At 43.8% G+C, this 15333-nt stretch overlaps 1 protein-coding gene across 2 annotated transcripts in view; it reads left to right on the top strand.

Annotated features, from left to right (window-relative positions):
• Nucleotides 1–468: 468 nt before the first annotated feature.
• LOC129776648 (nuclear receptor subfamily 2 group F member 1-B) overlaps nucleotides 469–15333 on the top strand; it is a 129681-nt gene continuing 114816 nt past the window's right edge. Inside the window, exon 1 of one of the 2 annotated variants that reach the window (XM_055782410.1) lies at nucleotides 469–1972. In XM_055782410.1, the coding sequence (XP_055638385.1) occupies nucleotides 1456–1972 (517 nt within the window). In that variant the 5' untranslated portion in view covers nucleotides 469–1455. The remainder of the gene's footprint in view (nucleotides 1973–15333) is intronic. The other variant, XM_055782409.1, reaches the window with a different exon arrangement.

Genomic DNA, 15333 nt, shown 5'->3' with positions numbered 1-15333 from the left:
ATCGAGGAAGGCGTGGCTAGCGGTTACACGCACACATCTGTTGAGCCGTTTGTCAGAGGTCGAGTCCGGAACGATTTAGGAAGGAGAAGAGGGCTGGGGCAATTTTTTTGTACTCTGTGTGCGAGAGCACAACCTCGACCGTGGCTGTTTGACTGTTCTCCTTCCCCTTGTCCCTTCCACCGAGGGAAAAACTTTCGATCGGTTTCGCTGGTTCTCTCGCAACTCCGGGACGACCGGGACCTGAAGGAGAATGTGGACCGTACTTTTCATCTCTCATTCGTGTAATTCGAAGTAACAGCCGCTACCGCTTACAGTGATGTGTGTACGGCAGTGGCTCTCTCTTGCTCTGGCACACGCACACACCGCCGATCAGACCTGTCATCTCTTTCGTGTGATCTCTCGGGGCCTGCTGGGATTTGTACGTTTATCGTAAGCATGCCAACACACAGTCTGCGAGCATTGCACACTGTCAGTCAGTCAGTCAGTCAGAGTCGCAGGGCGTAGGACCGAGCGAGACGGGGCGTGTGTAATGTGTATGAGGCTGCGCTGCTCTGCGTTTGGGTGTGAGTGAGAGTGGGGTAAACAGGTCGAGTCGAGTCGGGTCGGGTCGCGTACCTTTTGCACTGACTGTTCTAGGCAGTCAGGCACAAGAAGGCCTTTTGAATAGTGGCTGTATGCGGTGCGCTGTCTGTGTACGATTTTTTTGTACAACGTGATTTTTTGAGATTCGTGCGACGGCAGAGACTGGAAAGTCAATGAAACTTTCTACCACTGTGTGTGACGCATTTGTGTAATCTTAAACTAGCCAGCGGCGACGGCTTATCAGCAGCGACCTATTGCAAAAAGTGACTTTTTCCCGTCTGGCTTTTTCTCCCGGTGTCCGTTTATTCCGGTGCTCTCGGAAAACGGCTGGATTACTAGCGTTTGTGACACGAACCGTGATAACACTTGATCGATACGCGCGCCTGTGACCCTGTGGTACCTGCTTTTCGCCCAGTACACGCGAGTGACAGTGAATTATTTCGCGTGAAACATTTCGTGATATTGGTGATCGCCAGCGGTATTCACGTGTCCCGGCAGTGATTCTGTGGAGTGATTAGAGCGTTGAAGCAAGTACGAAACGAAAGAAGAAAAAAAACGGACTTCGTTTGGAATAAACAAGTGATATTGTTTGTGTGGAGCGATTGGAAAACAACAACTATCGAGGCATATGAATATGATTGTAGTGTGGTTGTGATAAGACAAAGCTTTGATTTGATTTTGGTTTCTGTTTTCATTTGTTTGTTTGTTTGCTGTGCCAAACGAGAGTGAATTTCCGGACTGCAAAGCAACGCGGAAGAGGAGCAGTTTTAGCGACTCACGGTTTTTTAAACAGGAAAAATTTTCCTCGATAGCGTAGGCCCCGATTGTGGGGCCAAAACCGGTAGCAATATTATAACACACAACTCGCTCAGTATGTACGGCGGAGGAGTCCTGTGTCCGTCGCCTTCGACGGCGACCGGGTTCTACAACCCGCGCGGACAAGGTTCCGAGATTGGGGCCCTCGAGCTAGGATTTCCTCGGGGGATGGCCCTAGTGCCGCCACCTCCCCACGGAGCCTGGCGGGATCCCACCTCAATTGGTTCCCACCTGCCAGTGTCTAGCACAAGTGAGGACATCACCACCCTCGGTGGTGCCAACGCACCACCCTCGGTATCCTCAATGCAGTCGAACTCGTCTGTAGATAAGAAAGATTTCATATCATCGGTGACCGGTTCCGGGTCGCAGCACAATGCCGGCAGCTTAGCAGTCTCACAGCACACCTCCGTCGAAAAGAAAGAGTTCCTCTCGTTGCAACAGAGCACTACACCTGGCTCCCAGAGCATGAACTCCCAGAACGGAAGCCAACAGGACATTAAAAATCAAAACATCGAATGTGTCGTCTGCGGCGACAAGAGCTCAGGCAAACATTACGGCCAGTTCACATGTGAAGGTAAGTCTCGGAGCCCTTCGCCCCCACCAACAACAACAGTTCAAAACGATCCTCATAAAACTTTCATATCCATCCAGTAAATCCGCTCTGGAACGAAATCCCCGGCATAAATTCCGCCAAACGTGCGGAATCGTTTCCACCGAGCCAGACTTACATATGTTATACACGCGAACCGACGTCGTCGTCGTCGGATTTATCCCTTAAACCGTGAGACACACTCGCTCCTTCACTCCCTCCCGCCATCTCGGGGTATCTTAGATTGCAATCTGCCTCTGCCAAAGCCGAATTCCCACCGAAACCTTCTTCCATTCACTCAGAATGGGGACTTAATAAAATTATGATTATTGTGAAATTGCTTCCCGTCTCCCCCTGGTTCCTCCACATAGTGGAGCGGAGAACGAGGGGACGACCACTCCGCAAGTGTGTGTGTTATTGTTTGGCCGTGCGAGAGGGGCACCAACGCCGGCCATCGTCGTTGGGCCTCGCGTGGACCATTCTCCCGCCGATTTGAGACACAATTAATCAAAACAAATAAGCATAAAAAAGTAATTTTTCTACACACAGGACTACTTCCCTTCGGAGGAGAGCCCGACCCGACTCGACCCGGGAGTTTCATAAGATTTGATTTTTACCTTTGGTTCTTTTTTTTCTCGGTGCGTTATCGGAAAAAAAACCAGCGGTAGAAAGCGAAGAGGGGCCCGCTCGCCCGTCCTTTCCCACTTTCCCCGTCGGTGTACATGTGAGAATGCACTTTTTTGTTCGTTTGTTATTCTTGGTGCAGGTCTCTTGCGATATTTTCCTTCGAGGGCATTCTTCTCTTCCGGGGATTCTGCAGGCGCACGACACACAGAGGATCGCCACTCCGCGATCCGCGGAAAGCATGTGCGTAATTGTTATGATTTTATTTAGAGAAGCTCCGCGTGAGGTTTTGGGATGATTTGGGTTTGGTTTTTTGCTGGTGCTGGTTCTTGGTTATTTCGTTTTTGCTGCATTTCTGGCAATTTATTGGAAATACTTTTTCTCCAATCTGGCGATAATACGCATTTTATTGTGAGGAGCTCTGGGTTTGATGAATTTGTATGCAAATATTTTGTTTCGGCAGGATAATAAGAGAGGGTCATAATTTTGAAACGGATTACTTAAGTTGAAGGATTCAGGAACTCTCTATTGACACCACAGTAGATTAACGTGACCGAAAAAATGCTCGTCATTCACTTTTTATTTTGTTTATGAAGCCCAAATTGGTGTCACATTTTTATTCGCTTCTGATTTGTGGTTGACCAGAATCAGCATTGTATTTCCCAAATCTTAACCCCCTTGCGGTTATTTTCATCGGCAGTATTTGTCCGAATCGGGGATTTCCAACAAAAACGAATTTAAGAGCAGTGTAAAACATAATAACGCTCTGTTTTCGATAATGGTGGTACTGTGTTTCGAAGTGTATAAACATACACAATCAACGATCATCTTTCAGAAGGTTCATTCGTATAACGAACCCATTTTCCCCTCCTAATATCTCTCATCTTCATGTCAATTATGCACAATTGGTTAAATCAATAAATAAAATAGAGAGAAAGCTTATAAAGAGAGAGAGTGTTGAAATATAGAGGCCTTAAAAGTGTGTTAAAGTTGCATTTAAATCGCATTTAAATGACTTTGAACTCTTGGCTTTGGAGAAAATCATTTTGAACGCCCTCGTCACCGACTAGTTTTCGCGAATCGTAATTGAAAGCTTGTACTCAGACGTTCAATATGTCCTGAATATGGAATTGATGCGTCGGGCACGCTGTTCTCGATATATTTCCCGAGTGCGTAGAGTACATAGAGCATACTTCGATAATTTTGATTCATTTACAATGATACTACTTCCCACAATGAGAGTGGTTCCTCACAACAAGCTTACGCCAATAAACCCGGTCCATTGCTGTAGTTTTTCAGGTGAATTTTGCTCCACCTGACGACCTTCTGAAGTGTGGGTTCTCTTTGAAGTTGCACTAGTTTGTGGTTCACCCACCTTCTTCTTGCTCCGTTTTCCTATAAACCGCCGTGCTCTCAGAACACGACGTTTTTTTTTCTTCTGTAGGAGCCTTGAACTAATGACACTACCAGAAAATAAATGATAGTCGCACTAGAATCTTGCGTCTCTCCTCAAAAAGGTTTGTCCTTCCTAATGAAGTGCCTTTCCTTGTTTGGTTCAGCAGACCATATCACGTTGGACGTAAGAAGCTATAACAGAGTATCTTCGAGATAGGGAATATATTTAAAAAAACTTCTTCCCGGAATCCGCAGTATTTTTTGAATCAATACTCTCCATTGACATAGTGTATGTTTCGAGCTTTCAACAAAATTCAGACATTGTCCGGTCATTAGAACAGGAGAACGTTCGAAAACACCTAGTTCAAGCCCTCTTCAAACATTGTCATATTCAACCCATTAAAAAATATCCGATTGAGTTGGGGAACCTTTCGAATGTTGTAGCATAGTTTTGCGTTGACGAAAACCCCTAATGGTTGATGGTCTTTCAAGGAATGTTAATATCACGTGTTGTAAGAGCATAGCTGGACTCGATATAAACATTTAACCACCAAGTCTTGTATATCGGGATAGAATTGCTACTCGTATCTTCGCAATACAGCTGATTCTAGTTTTTCACGTCCCACAAGCGCAAATGTCTGAACGCAGATTATTATTCTCTCCTATTTCTAGCGGACTTTCATTCGAACAGTTTCTTGCATACAATGAATTCATTGGACACAACTTTTGACACGGGGAATTACGTCGGAATAGTCAGCTTGAAGCAGTTTGTTTATCATTTGCTCATCCAAGTAGGCCGAATTCTTGACAAAGGCAAAATGTTATGATAGAACGGAGATTAAGAGGCGTTTTGTTGAATCCGGGATTGGCAATGAAAATCAATGAGTAATACCACTCTGCCGGGTGACCCATAATTAATCGTAAAAGTTTTTTCTGTACATTTCTTTTAAAAAAAAGTCTATTTGTATCTAGCCATTAAAAAAACCCAAACAATCGGTCCAAATATAATGTGAAATTTCCATCCATGCTTTAACCAAATATTTTCACAAAACATTGAAACTTGTGCGTCTTCAAGAGCAGGCGTTGCGCTCCAATTTCAGCCGAATGGAGAAATGCATCCCATTGAAATCCGGTGAGTTTGAGAGCTACTCATTCTTGGGGATCAGTGAAGAAAAATTGGCCACACACGTGTCTTGGAACGTCTTCTTCGTGGGAACCGGAACCAGTGAGGCCACAGATTGAATCTGTACTGGAAGGATTGAAAATCTTTCTCATCTGTACTTTTTCTTCCAAAAATTTGTACCATTAATTGGTTGCATAAAAAATCTGTTTCATTACTTATACATATTCTTACTAAACTTATAGTGCATACTATCATTTGTGAAACGTTTCGAGCTGCTCCACGATGTTTAATCAAATTATTAGATCTCGAGATTTCCGAGGATAGGAGTATACTTTGGACAGAAATCTGTAGTCTGTATCGTACAGAATTTGTACCAAAAAATCGTAAAAATCTGTACCTTTCTAGATAAATATATACTTGTTGCACATTGCCTGACGATTCAATACGGGCTTTTGTTGGGTTTCCCAGCCCGTTGCATTGCGTTCTTCATCAAAATCTCATCCAGGTAATACTTTCCATCGATTTTTATACCTTTTTCGACTAAAAAAACAATGTCGTCCTCGAATCAGCTGTTTTACTGTGAAAACCATCATTAAATTTTTAACACTTTTGTATAGAATTTCCTCACAAGCTTGTTTTTGCTTTCACTCCATTTTCGACACAATGTACCGTTTTGCCTCAGATTCCGAACACTTCATTTTAAAATGTAAATTTACTGAACTTTAATGTTATAAATAATTGCTTAATGAAAACCGTGACATTATTTGTGGTATAGGCTTCCTTTTAACATCATTCACAGATACTGCCTATAAGATATTATATGATATCAGCATTTGCAAAAAAGTGACTGCAAAACCAGCGATAATACGTTTGCGTTAGAAAATTCTGAATTTGAATCAAGTTTCGAAGCACAAAATCCAAATTTTTGGAAGTATAGCATTTTTCCAAAGAAGAATAGCTAATTGCCATAATAATTTGATATATCGATCATCTGAATAGGTCTAATAGCTCAAAAGTTATGATTTTATTCAAAACTTGCATTTTTGGTGTTCATAATTTGAGACAAAAGTAATCAGACTTATATTAATAGTTTTTCACCATGAATATGTATGGCTTTTATGGTGCACAAATGAAATCCTCTATTGTATCCACAAACCACATTAATTTCGCGAAAAAGTACCATTTTGAGTAATGAGACACTGTTTAATGGCCAACAAAGCCTTAGTGTTCGGAGTTTAAGACAAAACGGTACAAATGCCAACAAAACATATTTTTAGGATGGTAAAGTTACAATGAACTTTCGTTCTTGGTATTGGTACTAGAACAAACGAAAATGGTGCAGTCAATTTACAGTGACTAAGTACAGTGACTATTATGGGACCATTTATATACAGTCAAGAGGTGTAGAGACTAATCGACGAAAATGTATTTTTTTAGATATTTCTTTTTTTCAAAACTAAAGGGACGATTTTCTAAAACAAAAAATTGTGAGGCTGTCGGGCCCCAGATTACATAGATTTTCGTTGATGTAAACAAAACGAAAATCTATGAGTGAAGAATGAGGCATACCTTGTTCTTCTCCAATGAAAACAGAAAGCATACAGAGAGTACATGCTACAAAAATATTATCTCGTTCGAAATAATACTCATTGTGAACTGACTATCCAACAAGGTATATAAGGAACGCATTTCTTTTATACTGATTTGACAAAACGTCCGATTTGGTAAGATTCTCTCCGGGCAAGGGTCAAGGTTTGATCATTTACAGGGTTTATTTAGGTTTGATCATTTACCGAGCTGACTCGAGGTTAGCAAGTAAAAGTCATCTTCCAAGTCATTCGTCAATAATTGATTTTTTTCATTTTTTATTTGAGAGGCTTTCAGCCTCCTGGACTGGTTTGCCTCTGTCAATAACTGAGTTATCCCCCATGTACAGATAATTTAATATGTACTATCTAAAGTTTTGAAAAAAAACTATGATGTGTGCCTCATTCTAGGCCATTAACCTATACTATTCACAAATTTTCCTGTTAAAATAAACGATGGATGAATATTTTGTGCTGATTTTCAATTTTTGTCTTTGAAATCCTAAGAATGATATCGAAATTTCTGGGACCACTCTTTCTACTTGTCACGGGTCTGCGATGAAAGAGTTAAATATGATGAGATAAAATGCTAAACAGAAAAATGATGTTAAAACCTCGATACACAATCCCAACACTCTCGAGTGAAATGCATAGAAAAAAACCAATATCACCACTAATTTGCTAATTTAAACTATCAACATTAATTCCACCGGAAAACGACCCAATAGCATTCAATCTAATCCATTGACATCATTATCCTGCTCGACACAATGAACCGGAATCATTATGATCTAATCACAACAAAACAGCTCAATTCTCCTGGCTCATGGCGTCAAACTAAAACCAACAACAACAGCAACAAAAAAAGGCCAACAGCATTCTAGAGCATCATCATTCAATTAACCGATAAGCACACTGAAATAACAAAATAACAACCGGTCCTCACAAGGGGGAGTTAAAAAGCGGCAATTCTGACATTTGACACCCATTCCGTGCAACACCCTTTTTCCAGATTGTTTTTTTTTATTCTTCCTTCGGAGGCTGCTGCTGCAAAAAAGCCCTCTCGCGTTCGCTTTCTTCCGGCGCCCAGTCACCTCTACCTGAACATCTTGAACTCTCGGATCACCGAAAATGTTCTTCTCCGTTTCACCCCTACCTAGAAGGGGATGCTGTGCCGTGCCTCAGAACAGATGATGAATCAACCGCGCGCTAGGTTGGAAGAGGAACAGGAACTCATCTCATCGTTTGACGAAACGGTTATTTCACGATTAATGGCGCCGGTACCAGAAAGGATTGTACCCGAATCTGGTCAAATGTCACCGAGCATCAATTAATCTCACCCGTATGCACGCCAAACACCAGGGGCTGATGCGCTGTCACAGTGCTCACAGCGACGGGATGCGTGTGTTTAAACTGGTTTAATAACAAGTTTTTCTTGTCGTTCGCTTGGTGTAACCTCTTCAATTTAAATATAAATGACCATCATCAGCATTATTACCCAGTGTGCGCCCCCAAAGTGGTAGTAGTAGTAGGCATTGAGTTTGATTATCATATCATAAGCTGCTTGCTGCGACAATGGGCGTCATTTTTGCATTACACACCGCATGACAAAACCTCAACTTCGCCAAATGCGGTCAGAGGTCAATAGCGCGAGTCTTTTCTTAGCCATTGTACGTAAATACACGGACAGACACAGTCAGCATTTGTACACCACTCTCTCTCTCTGTCTATTAATGTTGTTGTTTTGACAATGCGACGGTTTTTTTGTGAGTTTCATTACTTCACCACCTCGTGTATCAATCGAGAGCCAGATTCGAATGTTTAATTATTATTTTTTTCGGTATTTACTGTAGCGCTCGCGATAAGCTGGGTAATTAAAAAAAAGATGGTTCTCCGAAGCAAACCCAATCGAATCCGGCAAAAAAAGGGACAGATAACAGGCAGTCCAAAAACAGCGGCGATCGCAAGGAGGATGATCGCTGAGGATCGTGGTCGTAATTTTCGGCCGCGCTGTTGTGTTATCTGCTCTGTCGTGGTTTTCTGTTGAATTCTCCGGAGTAAAAATAACCGGCGGTGGCGATAAGAGACCGTTCGGGGAAAGAACTGTTGCTGTTCCCGTTAGCGAAGTTCAACGATTCAAATCGGTAGCGTTCCAGAGCGCCAGCGATCCCGGTTGCAATTATTTCGATCTTGCAATCTATGCTAATCGTAGCTCATATATCACGAGCATAATTGCCAGCTGCACGTGCGAAAAATGCACCACTCTGGGTGCAGATTAACATTCTTACTAGACCATCGCGAGCGTGGTGAATGCGGGGTAGGAGGGGGGGTTGTCTTAGTGCTCTCCTGCGCAGCGGGGAATGCCTCGCCAATGTAAACAACACACGAGGAGATAACAGCTACGAGAGTTACTAGGGAGCGAATAATGTTAGAATTTATTAACCGGAACCGGCTTCAGGTGATCCTCATTTCTTCGCGCAGGGGCTGACGAGAAGATGTGTGTGCACACTTCAGATTTGTGCACGCTAGCTTGATGCAGGTGAGTGCACACTCCTCCCCCCGTCCTGGGTTGTCATGTTCCGGCCTTCTGCAGCCGGCAGCAACAGGTTCACGAAGCGGCAACAGCTGACTGGCTACCGGTAGCGTCTGGCCACTGAACTTGTCGGTAAAAAAATATTCAAAACATGCAACAATTGCAAGTAAAGCGCGCGAAACGGCCCGCCACTTGAGAGATTCTGGTCGCTGGAGTACCGTCGGAGAACTAACAGGAACGAACGGACCTGGTTATCTCATCGGCTCTATATGCTATAGACACTTGCGTCCCGTAGCTGTCTGCCAGTGAGCTTCATGGGAATGGACTTCAAGCGCGGATACTGATTTGTAAAATCCGATATTAATTATAATTAAGCAATTTAATCACTGACCATGGCGGTGAACGGACACGGAAGAGTGCCAACGGATGGGTGGCATATGAAAAAACCGTCAAATGAACAAGAAAACGCGAGGGCTTTGATCCCGGCCAATTACGAGCGCAGTTCTTATCGTTCGGACCAGATTACTATCTCGCAAATAGGTTTCTGGACACCTTTTAACCTGATTCATTACGCGAGCTGCTCAGAGAAACCCCAACGGCACGACGTAGACAATGTCGTTTCCGAAAATATGCGATACGATTTGAATAAACGGAATTAAGTCTCATGTTTTGACCTTTTACGGAAGTTGCGACGATGGTCTACTGCAAGTCTCCGCGCGCTACGAGCGGACAGGAACTCTCGCACCAAGAACGAGAGACTTGCCGAGATTTTATTAACTATTAACCTCAATCGCATTCTCTTTCCGCGATCTCCCTGCTGTTTTCCTCCTTCGTTCGATTGATTGCATACTCTGAAGTGCTCTTCCCTCCTTCAAACTACCAACAACGGAACGCATAGGCTGAGAAGGCTAAGAAGGCACACTGAAGTAAGGCAAAAAATTGTGACCTACTCGCGCCCCGTGATCACTCGGCACTCGGCACTCGGCGGTGTGCACTACTCCTTCTCCGTCTTCACGCTGCGACTCGTTTTGGACACACTGTCAAATTCACACAACACACGACCAGAAAGATGTCGTCGTCTCCTCATCTTCCCACAAACTTCGTCCGTCCGTCCGTCCACTATTCTCATTAATAATGAAACTGACGATGATGATGGGAACGATCAATATAATGATCAACGCCGGGACCCCGCGCGCTTTAATGATCATGATTATCGAATCTGCGCGGTTACCTCGCCGCATTTGGCCGCAGGTTCCGCGAGATCGCGTTAGCGCTCTTGTGCCCAACGCCGTAAAACCACGGCTTGCTGCGTGTAACGACACGTAACGCTTTCACATCGAGTCAAATGTTAGAACGGGGCAAAGCGATCGGAACCAAATTCTTTCAGTGTTTGCGGCTAACCAGACCATATCAGCAGGATTGCCAATAATTCAAAAAACTGAAAGATTGCTCTTAAAAAAAACTGGATCCTGTAAAACCGTTTTATTTCAAGAAGATCGTATTTGATTTATCTAAAATTATTTGTTTACCCATTTCAATATCTGAGAAATAGAATCTGCTCTGAAGCTTCGTATAGTTTTATTTATACGTAGTTCATAGAATGGCGGAATAAACCACGATTTAACCATATCATTCGAGCAAATCAAAATTACATTTCCTACCACTCGAACATTACCATGAAACAATATATGTGGATCTTTGCTCCTAGAACCTCTAAACTACACGGTTTTATGTGGGTAAAAATTGAATAATCTTCGCCGTTGCTGTTTATAACCTCTTCTCACCTCTCGACCAATTTGTTGATGCCGTCCCGCCAAAAATCGCCTGGTCTGGTGTCAAAGAAGTTGTTGAGCCATTTTTCAAGGAGCTCTCTGTTATTCAAGTTAACGCTCTTCATATGGGTTGACAGGGAGCGGAGAAGATGGTAATAGGCGTGACCGGAATAAATCGCAGCAGTAAACCGCCGATCCGCCGTCGGAAGCGCCGGTGTCTCGCACGCAAACCTGAGATCCCGCTTAGTTTGAAACATAGGATACGATCCTTTAGCAATGTCCGACCGAGCTTCGACGGCATACGTCTGCTCGGGGTGTTACGTTTGCTCGGTTAATTTATTTTATTTAATACAATACCGCACCACAGTATTTCTAGCCTACTACACTTTTTCTGAGTGTTAGTTTCTGTTGCAATCGTTTTCTGTAGCGTTTTATTCCGGGAACCGGAACCGGTCACCGGTCACCGGTCAGTGCAATGTCCGAAGAATACGGTGGATGCTGAAGGACTTCCCATTCGAGCTCTTGGAGTGCGGCTTTGACCACTTGTGCAAGCGTTGGGCCTGGCGTTGTCGTGAAGGAGTATGGTTTGACCATGTCGATCAGGTCTTTTCAGTCGAATAGGTGTCTGAGAATCGTTTTAGGATCGCAGTTAATTTTTTTCCCGACAATTCACCACTGGTTTGGCGACCGTTCTTCTTCAAGCGTGATTTGAGACATTCTTCATTGAATTCATGTCGTCAAAGTAGCCACTTTGAAACCATTTTCATTGTAAACTCGCCTTTAACCCCTTCTCCATACATGTCGCAAATGTCATGGGACGGCTTCGGCAGCTTTTTGACCTCGATGAAAAGCAAAGAAGAGCAGGTGTCAAAAATGTTGGTTTTTGCCTCCTGGGTATTCCAATTAACATTACAATTAACATAGTTTTGTAGAGTAGAAAGAGTTCTATCGAACTTACCCTTTGCCAAGCAGCAAACAAATCATTGTAAAGTAAAAGAAATATAAAAACGGTATGAACTTATTCCCCAACCCAATACATCGGTGTTGAAGTTGTAGGAACAGAAGTTGATGACCTGGGCAAGGGCGGAAAAAAAATTTCAGACTAACGGCCGAATCGTTAAATTATTGAATAAAAAATATAAATTTCAATAAAAACATACCCGACTATTTTTTCTCAGAATGAGAAAATTCTATCAAAATCTAATTCATTTTACAAGAAATGGGTAAGACTAATGCACACAAACAAAAAAGAAAGGATAAAACTGGATGATACATAAAAAAACTGGAAGAATCCAGTTTAAACTGGAACATCGGCAACGCTGGTGCTGTTTGTAAACACAAAAGTGCTGCTAATCCGTTTCACACATATAAGTATGGACGACTGAAGCCATTTGTTTTGGTTTGCTTGTTTTTTTTCTGGTTGTTCTTATCTTCTTCCACCTCTCAGCTCGCTCTACGAAAGAGTGACATTTGTTTGCTGTTCGTCCCTTAATGCGGGGGGTGTTACACATTTCGCTTTAACCCCGTAAACTGAGTACCCGCCTACTGAGTTACAGAAAAAGGATTAACTTTCGCTTCGCCGGCTTCCTCCGGTTGCTGGGGCAAAAGTAAATGCCAACTAGACGTTGGCGGCGATTTCGGAACCGAAACGATGCGTTGAACTTTTGCAGAAAACTTGACACGTTTGTGTGTGTTTGTGTGGGTACGGGTCTTTCGTCCCACAAGGGCTTGAACCTTTTGATTTATGTCCAAAAGCATCATAAAAGTTAATGAAAAAACATTTTCTCCCTGACGGTACGTTATTCTTCTACATTTTGCATAAAACATGTGATGTGTTTACTTTAGCGGGAGAGGTCAGCGGCGGGCCGACGTCGACCTTCTAAACACCAAGAGCGTTGGTGATTTATGAACAATAAGACCGCTCAATAGTGCTAATAGTGTATATACACGTTGACGCTTATCAAAAAGGTGGAGAAGCTAGAGTGGGCTATAAATCGTTCGGAGGTCTACTCGCTCATCCCTAAGCTCTGCGAGGGGAGGAATAAATTTTCTCAAGAGCGCGATAGGAGGAAAAATGTTCATCGCAGGCTGGGCATGTGTGTATTTTTTTTTTCTAACATGTAACCAGATAACGCGAATGCGAATATGTCCCCAACGTTGTACGACAGAGCGCGCTCCTAGAACACGCATTGTCGCTACTAATTTGACATTTAGATTCGAATCGGCATTAAATTAGCTGCAGCAGAGGCACGGACCCGGTAGGATCGCCGCAGATTATGCTTTACGATTCCTCGATTCCTTCCCCCAGCTGGCGAACGGTTTGGTCCGACGAACGGTGTGTGTGTCTCTCGCGCCGCTGTGGGAACCACGTGATTTCATTTAATTTCCCGAAACCGATCCTCCCGTGGTGGTTGGTCGTCGTCGTCGTCGTCTCGTCCCAATCGATTTTAATTCAATATTATTTTGTAGTGCTCCACAAAACGAAGACGACAAACTACAGCTTGTGTGCACTGGGGCGATGACGGGGTGGCGGAGAAGATAATGGCCAGTAAGTCACCGCCGCTAGCCAGCCGGAGCTCGCGATCAACAAGCGGTGATCTCACGAAAGGGCCAACCCGCAGGCGCCAGAGACGACCTGGATCTACCCGCCGTCGCTGCCAGCACCATCATCGACTACCGGCTTGGAGTCTCTCTCTCTCTCTCTCCCGATTCCGGGGTGTGAGGAAATGAAAACAAAATCGAAAGAAATAAACTCATAAGTACCACCGAAAGTCGTGATCTTATTCTTTATGCAATGAGTCGTTTTGGGCTGCCGAGAGAGAGACAGAGTGGAACGGTTCCGAGGGCGGAGAGAAATGGGACCAGCGCCGATTGCACGGGGATATCCGCGCGGATCGTCCATTAACGGTTTAATTATATTTAAACAATAACAATAAGACTAATGAAATGGAAGGCATTTGTTCGCTGCGTCCCTTCGCATCTGTCAAAGCGCGCGGACCGTGTTGCCAGCCAGCAGAGTCACGTTACCATCGCGCCCGAGCAGATTTGTTGATGGGCCAAGATTTAATACGATAGCAGCGATTTTCTCGTCCCAGTTTTTGCAGTCTCATAAAGATCATCGTCCGCGCAGAAAATCGCTATCATCGTCGATCAGAAAATAATTTATTATAGTATATACTTTTTGTGTGCCCTAAACCCTGTGGACCCTGTGCACCAAACCAACATACCTTTATTTATGTATGTGAGTATGAGGTGACTCGCGGATCTCGCGCGTTCCACAACAAGGCGCTGAAACACTCGCGAGTCGTTTTGTTTTTCAGTTCATGTGAAACGTGCTCGTATGATCGATTGCCCATGATGGTGGAAACCGTGATCATAGCGTCCGCCGGGTCAACAAGGAGGGGAAAATACACACCCACGCTGAGAGGAAAATTATATACCTTTTCCCTCTAGGCATCGCACTGTCGACACACTTGCACATCTGTACATTACATTTTTTTTGCATTTCTCTACAAACCGGGTTTCTTGTTTAATTTATGATTAAATTCATTAAAACTTGACACTCGATAACTCGCACTGTGGCGATGTTCGAGAGCTCCAGCTGGGGCGTCCAACCCACAGTTGACGACAATTGTCGAAACTTGCTGATTTTTAATCAAACGTAATTGAATTAAATATTGTGATGTATGCGTTGGAAGCGACGCCTCCCTACCGATGAAAACAACCCATCTAACAAACCGACCAAAGCCACACATTCTAGCCGCTGCGCTCTATGCAAATTTATGCAAAAATATGTCCTGTTAACATTCTATGAAACAGCATAAAAATAGCGCCTCCGGTTTGCTCCAGTTCATGTCCGGTTATGTGTTCCCCGCACACCGTAACATGCCTGCCGGACATTGTTTCCGCGACCGGGAACGGGGCGGAGGAAAAGCGGCGACGGTTACAATACCGCATATGTGACCGATTCCCGTCCGTGTCTTCCCGGTTTGTCTTTATGAATAATGTATAATTTCACAGGGATCACTTTTGCCGATCTATCACGACCGAAGCAGCCAGCGCACCGCAAAAAGGGGTTTCATAATCAATTATCTCCCAACGAACCTCAAAATTATCTCGTTGCTCAAGGCTCCCATCCTCCCTCGGTCTGAAGGTTCTGAATGGCACCCACCATGCACAAAGGCTTCCCACACATGGAGGATGAAAGTCGAGAGCCGAATGTGATACATCTTCCCGTTCCTTCCGGGCTTGAAACCGAACTGAACTTCTGCAACAAATGAGTGAATAATCCTGCCCGTTCCGTCGTTCCGGCG

Source organism: Toxorhynchites rutilus, chromosome 3 (genome assembly GCF_029784135.1).
Source record: "Toxorhynchites rutilus septentrionalis strain SRP chromosome 3, ASM2978413v1, whole genome shotgun sequence".
In the NCBI taxonomy this organism is placed as follows: domain Eukaryota; kingdom Metazoa; phylum Arthropoda; class Insecta; order Diptera; family Culicidae; genus Toxorhynchites; species Toxorhynchites rutilus.
Note: the sequence above shows the minus strand (reverse complement) of the source record. Positions and strands in the feature narration are given on the sequence as shown.